The sequence below is a fragment of the Salminus brasiliensis genome, chromosome 4 (assembly GCF_030463535.1).
Source record: "Salminus brasiliensis chromosome 4, fSalBra1.hap2, whole genome shotgun sequence".
In the NCBI taxonomy this organism is placed as follows: domain Eukaryota; kingdom Metazoa; phylum Chordata; class Actinopteri; order Characiformes; family Bryconidae; genus Salminus; species Salminus brasiliensis.
Genome location: NC_132881.1, coordinates 38844184 through 38859672, shown reverse-complemented (window position 1 = coordinate 38859672; position 15489 = coordinate 38844184). Strand labels below are relative to the sequence as shown.

General features: G+C 40.6%; 1 protein-coding gene across 1 annotated transcript; it reads right to left on the bottom strand.

Moving 5' to 3' along the window:
- Positions 1–720: 720 nt before the first annotated feature.
- On the bottom strand, positions 721–13996 carry tacr2 (tachykinin receptor 2). The gene is made up of 5 exons (XM_072677052.1): positions 13393–13996; positions 4985–5179; positions 4598–4748; positions 3704–3900; positions 721–2641 (listed from the first exon to the last, which is right to left on the bottom strand). Exons 1-5 carry the CDS (start codon positions 13791–13793, stop codon positions 2449–2451), a joined length of 1137 nt encoding a protein of 378 aa, XP_072533153.1. The 5' UTR covers positions 13794–13996; the 3' UTR covers positions 721–2448.
- Positions 13997–15489: the final 1493 nt, after the last annotated feature.

Genomic DNA, 15489 nt, shown 5'->3' with positions numbered 1-15489 from the left:
TGTTGCCTTTGTGACTTCAAGTTACAGAGACCTTCGTCACTACACTGGGTTCTGAGACAGTGTGGACAGCATAGTATCAAGTCAGCTAGCCCTCCAGTTTCAGACAGAGCCATTGTCCTGATAGTTTGGTCACCTGATGACCCAACCTACATTCAGCCTGATAACATTCAGGGGGATTCTCAAAAGAAAATACGGCAAGTGTGGCCTGGTGCACTTAGTAGTGCTGACTTGGCAAGTTCGGCTTGTGAGTACAAACTCCCGAGGACAGGAGGACACTGTCTGGTGAATTTACAGTTGGGACAGCAAAGTGGTGCATAATGCATCCTGGGATGTTTGGCTGTGCCAAGTCCACACAAGTCCACACGTGCTGATGCATCCTCCGTAACACAGGTGGAGCAAGAACACATCCAGGCATTTCACATATAGTCACATATGTATTCATATACTTATGTATATACTTCATATACTTATGTATTCATATACATATGCAGGTAAAAAAGTGTTTTTTTTGTGAATTAGGATTTTTATAATTTTTATAAACAAAATATGATATAAATATATATGTAAAAAATAAACAATATATGTGAAATATACATATATAAATTAAGTATAAAAATGTTTAATGAGAATGAAGGAGTAAAAGTATTAATACAAAAATACATTTTTGGGAGACACTTTTATTCAAGATCAACAAATTGACCAAGGTTAATTCACCTCCAATGCACAGATACTTCATTTAAGCCTGCTTGGTGTCACCTTGAGAAAAAACCTTCAATCATCAGAAAAGTGTTTGTTTGTAAGTAATTGAGACTTAAGTATATTCTCCAATATTAATTTCTGAAATATAATCAGTTAAATTCAATAACACGGTCGACTGAAACATACTTACAATTACTTTCACAAAACGCAACTGGATGTACATGCACACCAACAGTTTAGATTTAATATATACAGTAAATGAAATAATTACAGGTCACTCATCCACTCTTACAGGGTAGTGACTAAGTTTGTGTTGTTAATGTATTAAAACCTCATGTCTCTCAAATGGGAACTTTAAAGAGAAGGAAAAAGGTTCTTAAATTTAAAAATGGGGGAAACATCAAGCTAAGAGACTTGGTTCTGACAACTATGGACAGTTTTGGCTCCATAATCCTGCTGCTGCAAAGAACAGTAAAGTGCCTAAGCTGGTTGACCGGCTTAGCTCCTGACCAGCACTGGGTATGTTTTTGTTTTATGGTTTAGTTAGTCTACAGCATGACCAACCTGACCAAGCAAGCCAACCAGTATAACCAAGCTTGACCATGTTGGTTCACCAGCTTTACCAAGCTGTTCGGTCAGCATTTACAAGCATGGCCAAAATCAAATGCAACATGTACTATACCACAAATGATCACACATCAGGTTTAACCCTTTCCTTTTTCTTGGATATGTTAGTTAGTCTTCATCTCTACATGTGTGTGGCTTTGTCTTAGAGGTCTACCGACCTTTTTGAAGAGGTAATCCACAGGTTTTTAAAAATTAAACATAATAATAATTTAATCATATTCATATTTTAATTAACACCAAGATTTTGATCTCAATAAAAGTAAAGCTGAGAAAATCAGAAAACAAAGATTTGAGTGCTACACCACCATGCATGTTCCTCTCCTCCTAATTTTCTTCATTTTCGCATCTATTTTAACACTTAATGGTTCCAGATCTTCATATAACTTCAAAGTAACGACACCCCTAAACGTAATACCTACTTTTGCCACCTTTAGGACCAACCAAACACCTCCCTATACGCAGAGATCGGCCTTTTACATAGCTGTGCAGAGTTTGGCCCACCAAATTGTTGCTTTAAAGCAGCATTATGTAACATTTAACCTTTAAATAACCGCTTCAAAATCATGCTGATGCTCCAATGGCCTGTAATAAGGAGGATGGGGGGAAACCCGAGAACCCAGTGGAAACCAGGCACTGACAGAGCAGGAACTGAACCCACAACCCCAAACCCCTGGACCTGTATGACATGCGCACTACCTGCGGCGTCATTGTGCGGTGCCCCACTAAGTGGCCATGTCATTATTTTCAACAATACTGAGGCACAGATGCCTTGCTTAAAAAAACTGGAGGTCTCTGATCTAAGGGGAGGTCAAATCTTACCTCGTCAGCAGTCGTTTTATAATAATAAGAGCTGTCGCTTGACATTCAGGCAGTATTTACAGATGAGGCCGTTCACCTATTCCACATAATGATCAATGACACCATGTGGCAACACATAGGACATCCAACTAAAACCAAGGGCATTGACAGTGGTACTTATGTCAAGGGGCTACGCTTGTGCTCCATCTGAACAACAGCCCTCTTAACTGACACTCCATTGTGAGGTATTTGGTGGTGGGGTGACTGTGCTAGGCCAGAGGAAGCCTGTGTCTTGCTCTGAGCTTTCTTGAGCCTTCAGTGAGCCTAGGACTTGATCAGTTTGGAAGCATTCTCTACTGGTGCATTGGCATGGTTTCGGGACCTCATGCTGGTGGTCTCAGTGCGATAACTGCGGGTGGTCCTGAAGGTTCTCATGCGCTGCAGCTCCATGTTGTCCCCCTCGGAGACCTTGACGAATGGACACCAGCGGAATGCTTGCCGGAAGCCTGACCGGAATCTAAAGAGACGCAGCAGATACCAACTCAGCAAAGCGCAAAGTTTGAGCAGACTTCGATTAAATTACATGTTTTGTCTACATTTACTGGAAATGTCTGAGTCTGTTTTTCCTCCATTTTGCTCTTTATCCACTGCACAGATTTAACGGAATATTGGAAAACTCAGCAGCATAAAAGACTGTAACACTGATCTATAATATTTGATTAATTGCATTTAATAATATAATATAAAATAATAATGTCATATCAACATTTTATTGTTTATCTTAAGATTTATACGTTTGGAGGTATGTTAGGACAATTCTATGGACCTGTGACTGACAGGGGCCCTAAAAATGTAGTAATTGATTATTTTTGCAAAATTGCTGAAGTTGTGGGGCCCAGTGTAATATCTTTTCATGGAGTCCAAAATCCAAAGTCTTCAATTCAATTCCATTCAATTTGATTTCAGTAGTATTTTTCCAGTGGTTGTGGTCACAGAAATCTGGGCCCAAGCCTCTAGCAAGCAGCCAAGGTGGCAGTGGCAATTAAACACTCCCTAAAAGCATAGGAAGGAAACAATGAGAGAGCCCCTTCATACCTTTAGTTCCATGGTATGCTGGTATGGTATGTTTAAGAGTGTTTTATGCAATTGTTTTATCTGATATGACTTCAGTCATTGTTCTTACATTTATCATTGTAATTTTATTATCAATATAAAAATATATATTGATTTTCTCTTTATTTGTCTAATTATTATGTATTTGTTATTAGTTATATTATTTGATTAATTTTACTATTCCTTTTGTATAATTGTTGAATTTGTTTAAATAAAGGTACACGTCTTGATATGCTGATTGTTTGATTGATTTTAATTACTCCAAATAAAAGTAACATCCTTCCGACTGTGATTAAGGGTTGTCCACAAATGTCATGACAAACATGACACTGGTTACCAGTGGACAATGTATTTTGTCAAACTGGCACTGGTGTGGAGTTAAGAAAGAATTGCAGTTCAGAGATTGCCCAGTGAGATTCATGCAGCTGCCCTCACATTCCTCTATTTGGAAGAAAACAATCCTCACCTTTGGTTCAGACAGCAGTATATGATCGGGTTGTACATGGTGGAACTCATAGCCAGCCAGAAGATGGCCAAGTAGACCTGCTGGATGTAATGCTGGTTGTATATGTCCCTCTTGAAGTTGGCCAGTATAAAGTAGATGTGATAGGGCAGCCAGCATATGGCAAAGGTCGTCACCACAACTATCATCATCTTCACCACCTTTAACAAACAATACTGGATTATGAGTCTTTCTCCACATTCCACATATCAGTGCAAGCATCCTTCATTCTCGGTTAATTATTAGAATTAGTGGACCTTGTAACTCTAAAAGTACTCATTGTCCAGTGTGCATATATTGTCCTGAATGGTCAATGTCCAAACTGTTATGGTAAAAACTAGATGTTTTTTATTGATGCATTTCATGTATTAATCAATATTCCACTTGCTTACCCTAGTAAGAACACAGTCTTAGTCAAATGTTTACACAGGAGCACATTTTTCCAATACACTTGGACCTAGAGTGATCTTTGCAAGTTAAATCAAATCCTTATAAAGAGAAACTTCTGCATGTGCACAAAATATCTCCACACAAGACAAAAAGGAAGCCTTCCCCAGGCACCAAAATAGACAATATCTGGGGTGCACAGCAAAGTTTCTGGTACTCACTATTAGGATACTGGAAAATTTGCACTAAAATAAAAATCTCAAGGCTTTTTTCATAGAGAAAATGGAGAAAATGAAACGAAATGATATAAGTTTGAGCTTGAGGTGTATCTCTGCATAAATACCTTCACATCATAAGCATGCATACTATATCTGAGCATTACATGACAACTCAGTCCAGGGTCAAGCAATCTCCCATCAGCCTTACTATAACTGTTTACACAGCATCATGAGTGAAAGTGTGTAAGGTGACCTTGCGTTTTGCCTGTATCTGGTTCTGGTAGTGGTCTGAAGCTTCACCAGGGATTTTGCTACCCCAAAGACGCAGGCCAACCAGACTGTAGGTCACCAGCATCACCAGCAGGGGGAGCAAGTAGATCAGGATAATGACAGCAAACTGATACCTGCAGAATTCAAAGAAAGCTTAATCATGTTCATGTGTTTACATCAAGCAATAAACAACAGTATGACATAACTAATAAAAGATGTTACTCTAAAGAGCAATATAAATGTACAGCAAGGACTGTTATTTAAGATTATATTCATAATGAAATACATCACCCTTAAGAGTCCATTATGGCTAATATGTCATGTATCAGATATGTAAATAATACAGCAAGGAGCTGTCTGTCTTTCTTACGAGAGATGGTGCTTCCCTCCGTAGCCGTCAGGCCATTCCACTATGCAGACAGTGCGATGGGGGTAGACTTCAGTGCTGGAGTAGAAACACTGAGGGAAGGCCAGGGAGAAAGCCACAGTCCAGATCACACCAATCACTATTTTGGTGGTGGTGGAGGACAGTCTTGACTTTAGAGGGTGGATGATGGCCATGTATCTATAAAAGTAAATGAACACGGCAGCTGTCATTTGACTTTTTTATACCATTTATAAAACCAGCTGCCCCGCCTTTACACTGAGTGGGGATTTTTATGTTGAACGGGCATCAGAAATGCTCTGAAATTACTTGGAATAAAATCTTGCTACATGTGAACTACTATTCAAAACTTTCCATGAAAGTCACCAGCATCACCAGCAGGGAGAGAAAGTAGATCAGTAAACTGATACCTGCAGAATTTAATCACTGCTTAATCATAGTCTTGTGTTTTGCCTTCATCTTATACCATTAAGAGCTCTTCAGGTTTCTCTGGACACATGTTAGTCTTAGCCCTGAGTTAAAATGTATTTGAATGAAGACATCACATTGAGTGATTATACTGGTTGCAACACAAAACCATACATCCAGAATATCATAACTGCATGCCTAAATGCAGTGCAGATATTTCTCATTATGCAAAAAAAAAAAGAAACACAAAAAGGGAACTGGAGGTTAGGAGGTGTGACGGCAGCAGGGTAGCAATGCAATGCGATGTTCAACACCGAATAAATTTCTCAGTTTTTAATCATTATTTCTCATCTCAGAAAACACACACACACACATGCATATGCATACACACATACTTGACTATGTTCACATTGGTATGTGTTCACATTGGTACCTTCTGCTTTCTGTATGACTGTATTGTATTTGACTCAACCAAACACTTTCAAAATAAAGGTGCTACAAATGGTTCTTTGAGGGATGCTATAGAAGAATGGCTTTGGGTTCCATTCCAACCGTCCATAAGAAGCAATTTCTTAAACATCACTCACAATTTTTATGAAGATTCTGATTTTACCCATGTCTTCTTATCTGGGATTCGCTCAGTTTATGAGGACATTGTATCCATCATCATAAGAGCAGAGCCATGAACAGTTCTGCACTTTAGAGACACATCATGAATCTGATGTAGACTTCTTGTTAGGAAGACACAGGTGAATGATGCTTTGGGTTTTTAATTAGAGATGTGTGAGTGTGAAGAATCTTTAAATTCGCAAGGAACTATCCTGTTCATTAGACCTTTAAAAGGTTCTTACACACTTTCACTTTCACTTATCTCTGTTATGAGTCTGGTGCTTTATGGAACCAAATGTGGTTCTTCTGTGGCATCCCTCAAAGAACCATTTGAAGACTTTTTAGTAAACCTTTTATGCATGAAGTGACTACTTTAGCTACCACAGCTCAGTACAGTGACTTTCAGAAGAAGTCTTTTCCTTTTCCTACAAATGGTGGCATGTACATGTGCAATGGATCTTCTATAGAAACTGAAAATATACATTAAGAGTAATGGATATCTGGCAAGGTCTAAAGAACAGAATTGAGCATTTGTACTTGCTTGTCGTAGATATGTGTGGCAGTCTCTTGCTTTTGATGTAATTCTCCATTTGTTTTTCTGTCCTTAATTAGGCCAATTACTTTTCATTTTTAGAATTTTAAATGGTCACTTTAAAAAGCAACATATACATAACAAAAAGCTAATGTTATTATTTATGTTGCTATTATAACATCCTGGAAATATGTGTTTTTTGTGTTTGTTCATGTAGTCCAGTGTTACCCTCAGGCTTTAAACATGCTACACTGTATGTCCTAATGAATGCATTCAGCTAATTTAAGTTAAGCCCATTGCTGACACGGATGTGCACACACACACACACACACACACACACACACACACACATCACTTCTAGTCCCTGTAAAGAGGTATTGCCCACAGAATTGGAATCTCTGAAGCAGATTAACATGAACCTATTGCCACCATGTCTAGAATATTGGTTCTCCACCCAATACTTTTGGGATGAGTTGGGGAGTATGGGATGGTGCTGATCATCCAACATCCTGACTTCACTAACGCTCCTGTTGCTGTATCAAATCTTTTCTCTGAAAATTTCTCACACCGATGCTCCAAAATCTAGTAGAAATCCTTCACTGGACAGTAGAGACAGTTATCCAACAAAAGCAGGATGATCTCTTTTGTTTACTACTCTTGAATGAACAGGTGTCCCAATACTTTTGTCTATGTAGTGTATGTGTTCACTCCAATGTTTAGGGCTAGTCAAGAAAAAAACTAAAAACAGAACCTGAACTCAAGGCAGTGTTGATGAACAGCAGCAGAGCATAGCAGCACCCCCTGTCAGCACATAAGCATAATCACCATGCTGGGACATGCTGACACACTCACCCAAACCCCATTGTTTTGTGCAAATGCATTTGGAATAAAGAGCCTGTGTACGCTCCGGGAAACGAGTGGGTCGATTAGATTAAAAAGAAAAGTGGAAAATCAACACATCACTTGTTCACACAGACATGTACACATTAATCAAACTGTGCAAACTGACTCTATTCCAGCAGAGGTAGAGCTGATCCGTTCTTCACTGTTTCATCTGTAATGATTGGCTTTTGGGTTCTTCTTGTGCTGGAAGGTGCAGAGAGGGTACTTTACTCTGCTCTCTGCACGTTTGGAGTGGACTGAGGAGATACAGGACAGGGTGTTGAAATGGTAATGCAGGGCATGCGGGCACTCACAGAAACAAAGGTGCTTTAAACTGTTCTTTAAGTGATGCCACAAAAAAAACGGACTTTTGGGTCAGTGAAGAACCTGAAGAGCCTCATCCAGCAATATATTCCTGAAAATCTTCTTAAATTTGTTCTTGAGAAAAGTCCTAACAACAAGTCTACGTCACATTCATGATGTGATTTTGAACCACATAATTGTTCACAGCTGTGTTCTTATTGTCCTCTTAACTCCTTATTGCAGCAAGGCTTATTACACACTAAGGGGTATCATTCAGTAACTACAGGGACTTCTGTACAAACTGGCGGGGCTATTCTTTGGTAATAGAAGTTTGTAATAACACTTTCTGCTCACCGGTGGTCCATAGGCTTTTTAAGGGGTTAAATGGAACAAATCCTACATAAGAAAACACTTCACATTTCTTACATTTACATTTACATTTAAGGCATTTAGCAGACACTCTTATCTAGAGCGACTTACAAAAGTGCTTTGCTATTTACCCAAGAATAACCTCAACTAGTTTAAATACTAAGACTAATAATTCAAAGATACCTCTAAGTTTAGACACAACTAAACACAAGTCAGTAAGATGACCACTCTGCTATTCGCCCAAGTACTTTTGGAAGAGGTGGGTCTTCAGTCTGCGTTTGAAGACAGCGAGCGACTCTGCTGTTCAGACACCCAGGGGAAGCTCGTTCAGCCACTTTGGTGCAGGACAGAAAAAAGCCTGGACTTCCATGGATCTTAAGGGATGGCGGGTCGAGCCGAGCCGTACTTGAAGCTCGAACGTCTCTTGGTGTGGATTGGCTTTTGACCATTGCCATCAAGTACGGAGGGGCTGGTGCTTTCTGGGCTTTGTAGGCCAGCGAAGCCAGAGAAGAGAACGCAGCAGTGGAGTGACATGACTGAATTTAGGAACGTTGAAGACGACCCGTGCCACTGCATTCTGGATAGGCTGCAGGGGCCTGATGGTGCGCAGAGGGAGAGCAGCCAGAAGAGAGTTGCAGTAGTCAAGTCTTGAAGTGACAAGAGACTAAACGAGCACCTGGGTGGCCTTTCTAGAGAGGAAGGGTCGAATTCTCTGGATGTTGTACAGGAGAAATCTGCATGACCGAGTTACGCTTGAGACATGACTTGAGAACGATAACTGATCATCCATGACTACACCAAGACTTTGAGCTTTTGTAGAAGGAGTGACCAGTGAGTTCTCAAAGGAGATGGCAAGATCGTTTTTAGGTCTAGCAGTTCCCAGGATGTACAGCAGCTCCGTCTTGCTGGGGTTTTCTTCTTAGGAACAATTGATGAATGGGGCTTCATGGCCTTTAAAAAGTTCTTTACACTCACACATCTCTACTCCACTATACTTTATGGAACCAAACGTGGTTCTTCTGTGACATCCCTCAAAGAACAATCTGAAACAGCTTTATTTTATAAAAATGTGCCACAGATCCTGGAAAACAAAGCATTACAACTTGCTGTATAAGCCTATTTACAGTATTTCCTTACGCCTATTTAAGAATACAGTAGTAGCTTACTGTTGGTATGAGCTGAATCCATGAGTTTTTCCATTACCTGATATGCCATAATACTTCAACTTCAGCTGATGACTGTTATTAAATGAGCCTACTTGAAGCATTTCTTTTCCGCTAATGGGGAAATAATGCACCAGTGGCTGAGTTTTTCATCACCTGATATGCTACAGCACCTGAATAGCTGATTTTCTGTAATTTAATTAGTCCATTTGAAGCATTTCATTTTTTTGCTAATGTAGAAACATTGCACCAGTGGGCCGAGCATGAGTTGAATAATAAATAATTTTGTGCTTATTTTTTATTACCACATGTGCCTGTACAGCACCTGTGCACCTCAACAATGAAGCCAAATCAATCCATGCAAGAGGCTTGTGTTACACCACACACAGAAGAGCCACACATTTACTCAGATCTGCGCTAGGAAGGCTTTTGTAATTTGGCTCAATTAAAAAGAATACAGCAATAAGCATTGATTAAAAATAATCAACAGCTTCATATTACATTATTTGTCTGATTATAGGATGAGATCCTTTGTTTTACAACTTTTCATGCCTTTTAATTTTGTGAACCTACAGAAATTCAATTTGCTCATTTACCAAGAACTTACCAGAAAGCATCATAAAAAGCAAGTGTTTCTAATAACCTGATGTGCTATAGAGCCCAAATGGCTTTTGTAATGGAATGGCCCTATTTACAGTCCTGCCTACTGCACATTCAGAAACAATGCACGTAGCCTACACCTAACCACGAGCTGAAATTGAAGCTTTTATTATTTAGTTATTTATAGTATGTAGTTGTTATTATATGACGTGCTATAGGACCTGAAGAGATGGATGCTGAAGCCAAATGACTCACGCAGGAGTGCATGTTGAATGTGTCATTAGTTCACTCAACGCCCCATTAACAATGGCCCCTGTAACCAAACAAGCATACCTTTTTCTCATAAAAAAAAAAACATACACCAGCAAGCATCATCTGAAATCTAAGAGGAAACAAGGGTTTCGCTTAACCTGCTGTGCCTTACAACCTGCACAGGTGACTGCTGAAGACAAAGGAATCCACACAACCTGAGAACATGTTGCTCTGTAGGGATGAGAGTCAGCCTTTAACTCCACAGCTCACTAAATTGAGCTTATTTACAGTATTTCTATTTGCTCAGGCAGCACGAATGCACAAGTGTACTACAGGGTTTCTGATAGCCTGGTGTGCCTTAAAACCTCTATAGCTGATTCAGTTAATGACCCTGTTTACAACCTCATCTTTTCCTAATACAGAAAGCATAATCCAGCCTTCGCTCTCAAAGAAAAAGGTACTAAACTGTACATTTCAGGGTACAGACGCCATCACATGGGTGGTCTCTCCTAGGGATATTTTCAGTATCTGCAGTATGTTTAGTGAAGGGACCTAACCTTTATGTTTGGTTAGGTGGCATAGCTGTACCATATCCCTTTGCTGTCTTTACTCCAGGCTGTATGAATGAGAGCCAGTCTAGAGACTAGAGACTCAGCAGCTCTCTAAAATGCACCTATTTACAGTATTAAGATAAGATAAGATAAGATAAGATAGTCCTTTATTAGTCCCGCAGTGGGGAAATTCACAGTGTAACAGCAGAAAGGGATAGCAGGACACTCAGTTACAAAAATTTGGATAAATAATTTACACTATATACACAATATAAATAAGAATTAAAAAAGCAATAAACAATATTATCTACAGCAAAAGACTCTTAATTGCACATGGGGGTGGGATATTGCACATAGTATTCCCTGAACATGAACATGTGTGTGTAGTTAAGTGTGTGTGTATGTGGTCCGCTGGGAGCACTGTCATTTCACTCTTGCTCACATACAGCAAATGTATGCAATTGCTAAGTGTGGGTTTCCGATAATCTGGTGTGCCTTAGAACCTGTATAGCTCTTTTTTTTTGTTATTTAAAGACCCTATCTACAACGTAACCCCTTCTACTACTATAGAAAGTATGATCCAGCCTTCACTCTCATAGAAAAAGGTACCAAGCCATACATTTTAGGGTGTGGATGCCAGTATCTGCAGTACGTTTAGTTAGGGGACATAGCTGTACCGTATTTCTTTGCTGTCCTTACTCCAGGCTGGATGGATAAGAGCCAGTCAGGCTGGATGGATGGATGAGAGCCAGTCAACAGCTCACTAAAATGAGCTTATCTACAGCATTTCCTTTTGCTCAGGCAGAACGAATGCAGCAGTTTGCATCGGTTGAAATTGTTAACGGTGGTTTTCCGATGACCAGGTGTGCCTTAGAACACATATAGCTTTTTTGTCATTAAATGACCCTATCTACAGTGGAACCCCTTCTGCAGATGCCACCACATGGGTGGTACGTCTCAAGGGGTGTCTTCTGTATCATCAGTAGAGGTTTGGTTAGGAGAAAAAGCTGTACCGTATCCCTTAGCTGTCTTTACTCCAGGCTGCATGAATGAGAGCCAGCCTTTAACTCCACAGCTCACTAAAATGAGCTTATTTACCGTATTTCCTTTTGCTCAGGCAGAACGAATGCACGAGTGTACTTCAGCTGAAAGTGATGAAGGGGCTTCTGATAGCCTGGTGTGCCTTAAAACCTCTATAGCTGATTCAGTTAATGACCCTGTTTACGACCTCATCTTTTCCTAATATGGAAAGCGTAATCCAGCCTTCGCTCTGTACGATATTAAACTGTACATTTCAGGCTACAGGCGCTATCACATGGGTGGTATCCCCAAGGGGTAATTATTAATATCTGAGAGCCAGCCTTTAACTCGGCAGCTCACTAAAATAAGCTTATTTACACTATTTCATTTCAGGTACAACAAATGCAATTGTTAAATGTGGGGTTCAGATAACCTGGCGTGCCCTAAAACCTGTATAGCTCTTTTTTTGGTTATGTATTGACCCTGTCTACAATATAACCCCTTCTGCTACTACAGAAAGTATAAGCATAAGGATGCCGGTATTTTCAGTGTGTTTAGTTAGGGGACAGAGCTGTACCAAATCTAATGAGTGTGCATCAGGAAATCAGTAAAAGGGTTTTTGATAACCTGTTGTGCCTTAGAACCTAAATAGCAGATTTCTGTCATTTAATGACCCTGTTTACAACTACACCTTTTCCCAATATAGAAAACATATAGTATATATAATATAGATTTTTAAAATTCCCTTAACTAAACATAATATGGAAAATATGGGAAAAACTGTCCCATATCCCTTTGCTGCCTTTACTCCAGGCTGGATGGATGACAGCCAGTCAACAGCTCACTAAAATGAGCTCATTTACAGGTAAGAAAGGGAAGAATGCAGGAGAGCATCAGCATCAGCTGACATTGGTAAATGCAGTAAAGGCTGGATTACACTCTCTATAGGAGCAGAATGGGTTAAGTGGCAGGATGCAGGATCACTTGGCAGGATGCAGACACCATCACTTGGGTGGGACCCCCAAAAGGGGTATCTTCAGTATCGCCAGTATGTTTAGTTAGGGGACATGACTGTAGTGTACATCTTTGCTAATACTGTATTAATGATACTCTTAGAGCTTTTTCGTTTTTCTAAAAAATCCAAGATGCTTACAGACAACAAGAAAAACAGTACTACATCCAAACAGACAGTACAGGACATAGGGAAGACCTAATGGTGGAGCAGTTTAGAGTTGAGGCAGATTATAAGCGAGGGTGAAGAGAGTTCAATTTCTGCTGTCTTTTCCCCGGGCTGTTCTTTGTATTACTCTATGCTTGGTTTGGTTATGATATGATCCAGTTCCTTCGGGAAAGTGAAGGCGGCACACCTTTCCAACCTATTTAAGTCACACAAATAGATCTTAAGGGCTGTTTTGCACCAATGAGAATGCAGTGAAGGTGGATACTGATAAAGAGTTTGGGTCTATTTAATGTAGAAAGAAGCCCCCAGTAGCCTAAACATACACTCATAAAAATAAAGCTGTTTTAAAGGGTTCTTTGGGCAATGCCACAGAAGCACCACTTTTGATGTTTGGCTTCATCTTCTGAAACACCTTTATTTTTACCAGTGAGAGCTGAAACTGTAGTAATCTGGAGTAATCCAGAGTTCCTCCTAAACTGAATCCACGGTAGATGATGGTGTACATCGTGGTGTTGTCTCCTTACCTGTCCACGGCGATGGCAGCCATGGAGTAGATGCTGGAGAACACAGCCGTGATGGGGAAGAAGTTATGAAACTTGCAGTATCCCAAGCCGAAGTACCAGTCGTTGTGGAGCGCGTAAACGAAGTTGAAGACAGTGTTGAAGGTGGCCATGGAGGCGTCGGAGAAAGCGAGGTTGACGATGAAGTAGTTGGTGACCGTCCGCATGCGCTTGTGCGCCACGATGATCCAGATGACCGTCAGGTTGCCCACGACGGACACCAGCACGATCAGGCTGTAGGCGACGGCCCACAGCGCCACTTGCCAGTCGGGCTGCTCGAACTGGTTGCTGTCCGTGTAGTTGCCGTCGTCCTCGTCGTACAGGGCGGCTGTGGAGGACCACCGGGGCTCCAGAGTTGCCTCCATGTCACCCGGAGACGGACGTTCCCAGCAGTGCTGCGGGGTTTGAGCAGGCTGCCGCGCTTTGCGCTCATCTCTCTCCAAACCCAGCTGAAGCTGACGGCATGGTCGAGTCCGAATGGGTTCTCTCCACCACTTCTCAGAAATAACGGTGGCTCAAAAGCAGAGGAGCTGAAGTTTGGGCGTGCAGAGCTGGAGGTGCTGGTGCAGAGCTGCCCAACGTGTGGCGAGGAACTGCAGGAATGTGTGCCAGTTGTTAGGTGTGTGTGTGTGTGTGTGTGTGGAGAGAGAGGTGGAGAGGTGGGGAGGAACTACCTTCATTCAGTCAGTACCTTCATGCACTAAACAACAGCCATGATCAAATCTATGATGCCATGATGCCTTTTCTCAACATCTGCTCTTGTAGCCATCCTTGCACTGGTAACAGGGCTCTCCAAGGGTTCTTCAAGGAATGATTTTAGAGGAATGATACAGAACCATGAGAACTGAAAGGTGGATTTTTTGCATGGTTCTAAAGGGTTCTAAAGGAAATCACTGTTGTGAATGATTGTTTATGAAACCTCTGAATACAGGTATGTATCACCAAAAAGGGTTCCACTATTGTTAAAGTCAATCTAGGCCCTTTTCCATACAATTGCATAAATTCACCATCATGCAAAACCTTGCATCTCCAAAATGGCAACTTTACATGAAAAGGAAACAACCATCGTAACTTTCAATGGAGTAGATGCTGGAGAACACAGGGGAACACTGTAAAAAATATTCCAACATACAAGTCGTTTGGAGTCATTTTCATTGGTCAATTCCCCATGAAATTCTGACATAATGTAAAAGACAACTGCCGGATTCAGATTATGTTAAAAAGTAAAAAATGAGCAAAAATGAGCATACAAGACAAAAACCAGTCACCTTGTGGGTTTAAGGTAGTTGTGACTTCAGGCTCCTGCAGATGCCATTCTATGCAGCAGGCTATAAATACCTGTGTGGTGTGGGACAGGAGTCATGGATTGAGAAGAGGAGGTACAGTGCAGTGAATGTCTTGTTGTTGGATGTGTGAAAAATTGGCTTGCAAAGCAGATGTTAATGATTGGCAAAAGGAAGTGATTGCATTTGGGCATGCCAAAGGGCATAGTGTGAAGTAGCTGAATCAAAGCATACGGTCATACAGATCTACCATCAGTGGCAAAAATCCCTAACGCTGCTAGGTAGACAACAGCAGTGTTACTGTCTTGCCCATACCGACTGTGCTCTTAAGACAAGAAGGGTGAATGTTACCATTGCCATTTCCATTAAACACATCCCACGTCCCTAATCCTACATTTTATTTTCCCCCTAATGTCCACCTAATTGGACATTATGGACATAACACATGATTACCATTTTCCAATCTCTCTTTAACCCATAGAATCAAAAAGGCAGTTTCTGTTACTGTACCTTTCAGACTGTTATAAGATAAATGAGCTCTGTTCTGATTGGCTGCCATGTGATGTGCCTCATTCAGAGCTGAAACACTCCTGATAACTACCTGAATAGGTAGATTTATGCAAATATGCAGTCAAATTGTTAAAAAAGCAAGAAAAAATCATGATCTAGGCCCTTTACAGAAATAGTTTACTTTTAGTGTGTGTGTGTGTGTGTGTGCTATTCATCAGATCTCTTGGCAGGGCAATTTATTTATTGAATTCTTTTTGAGACATAGTGT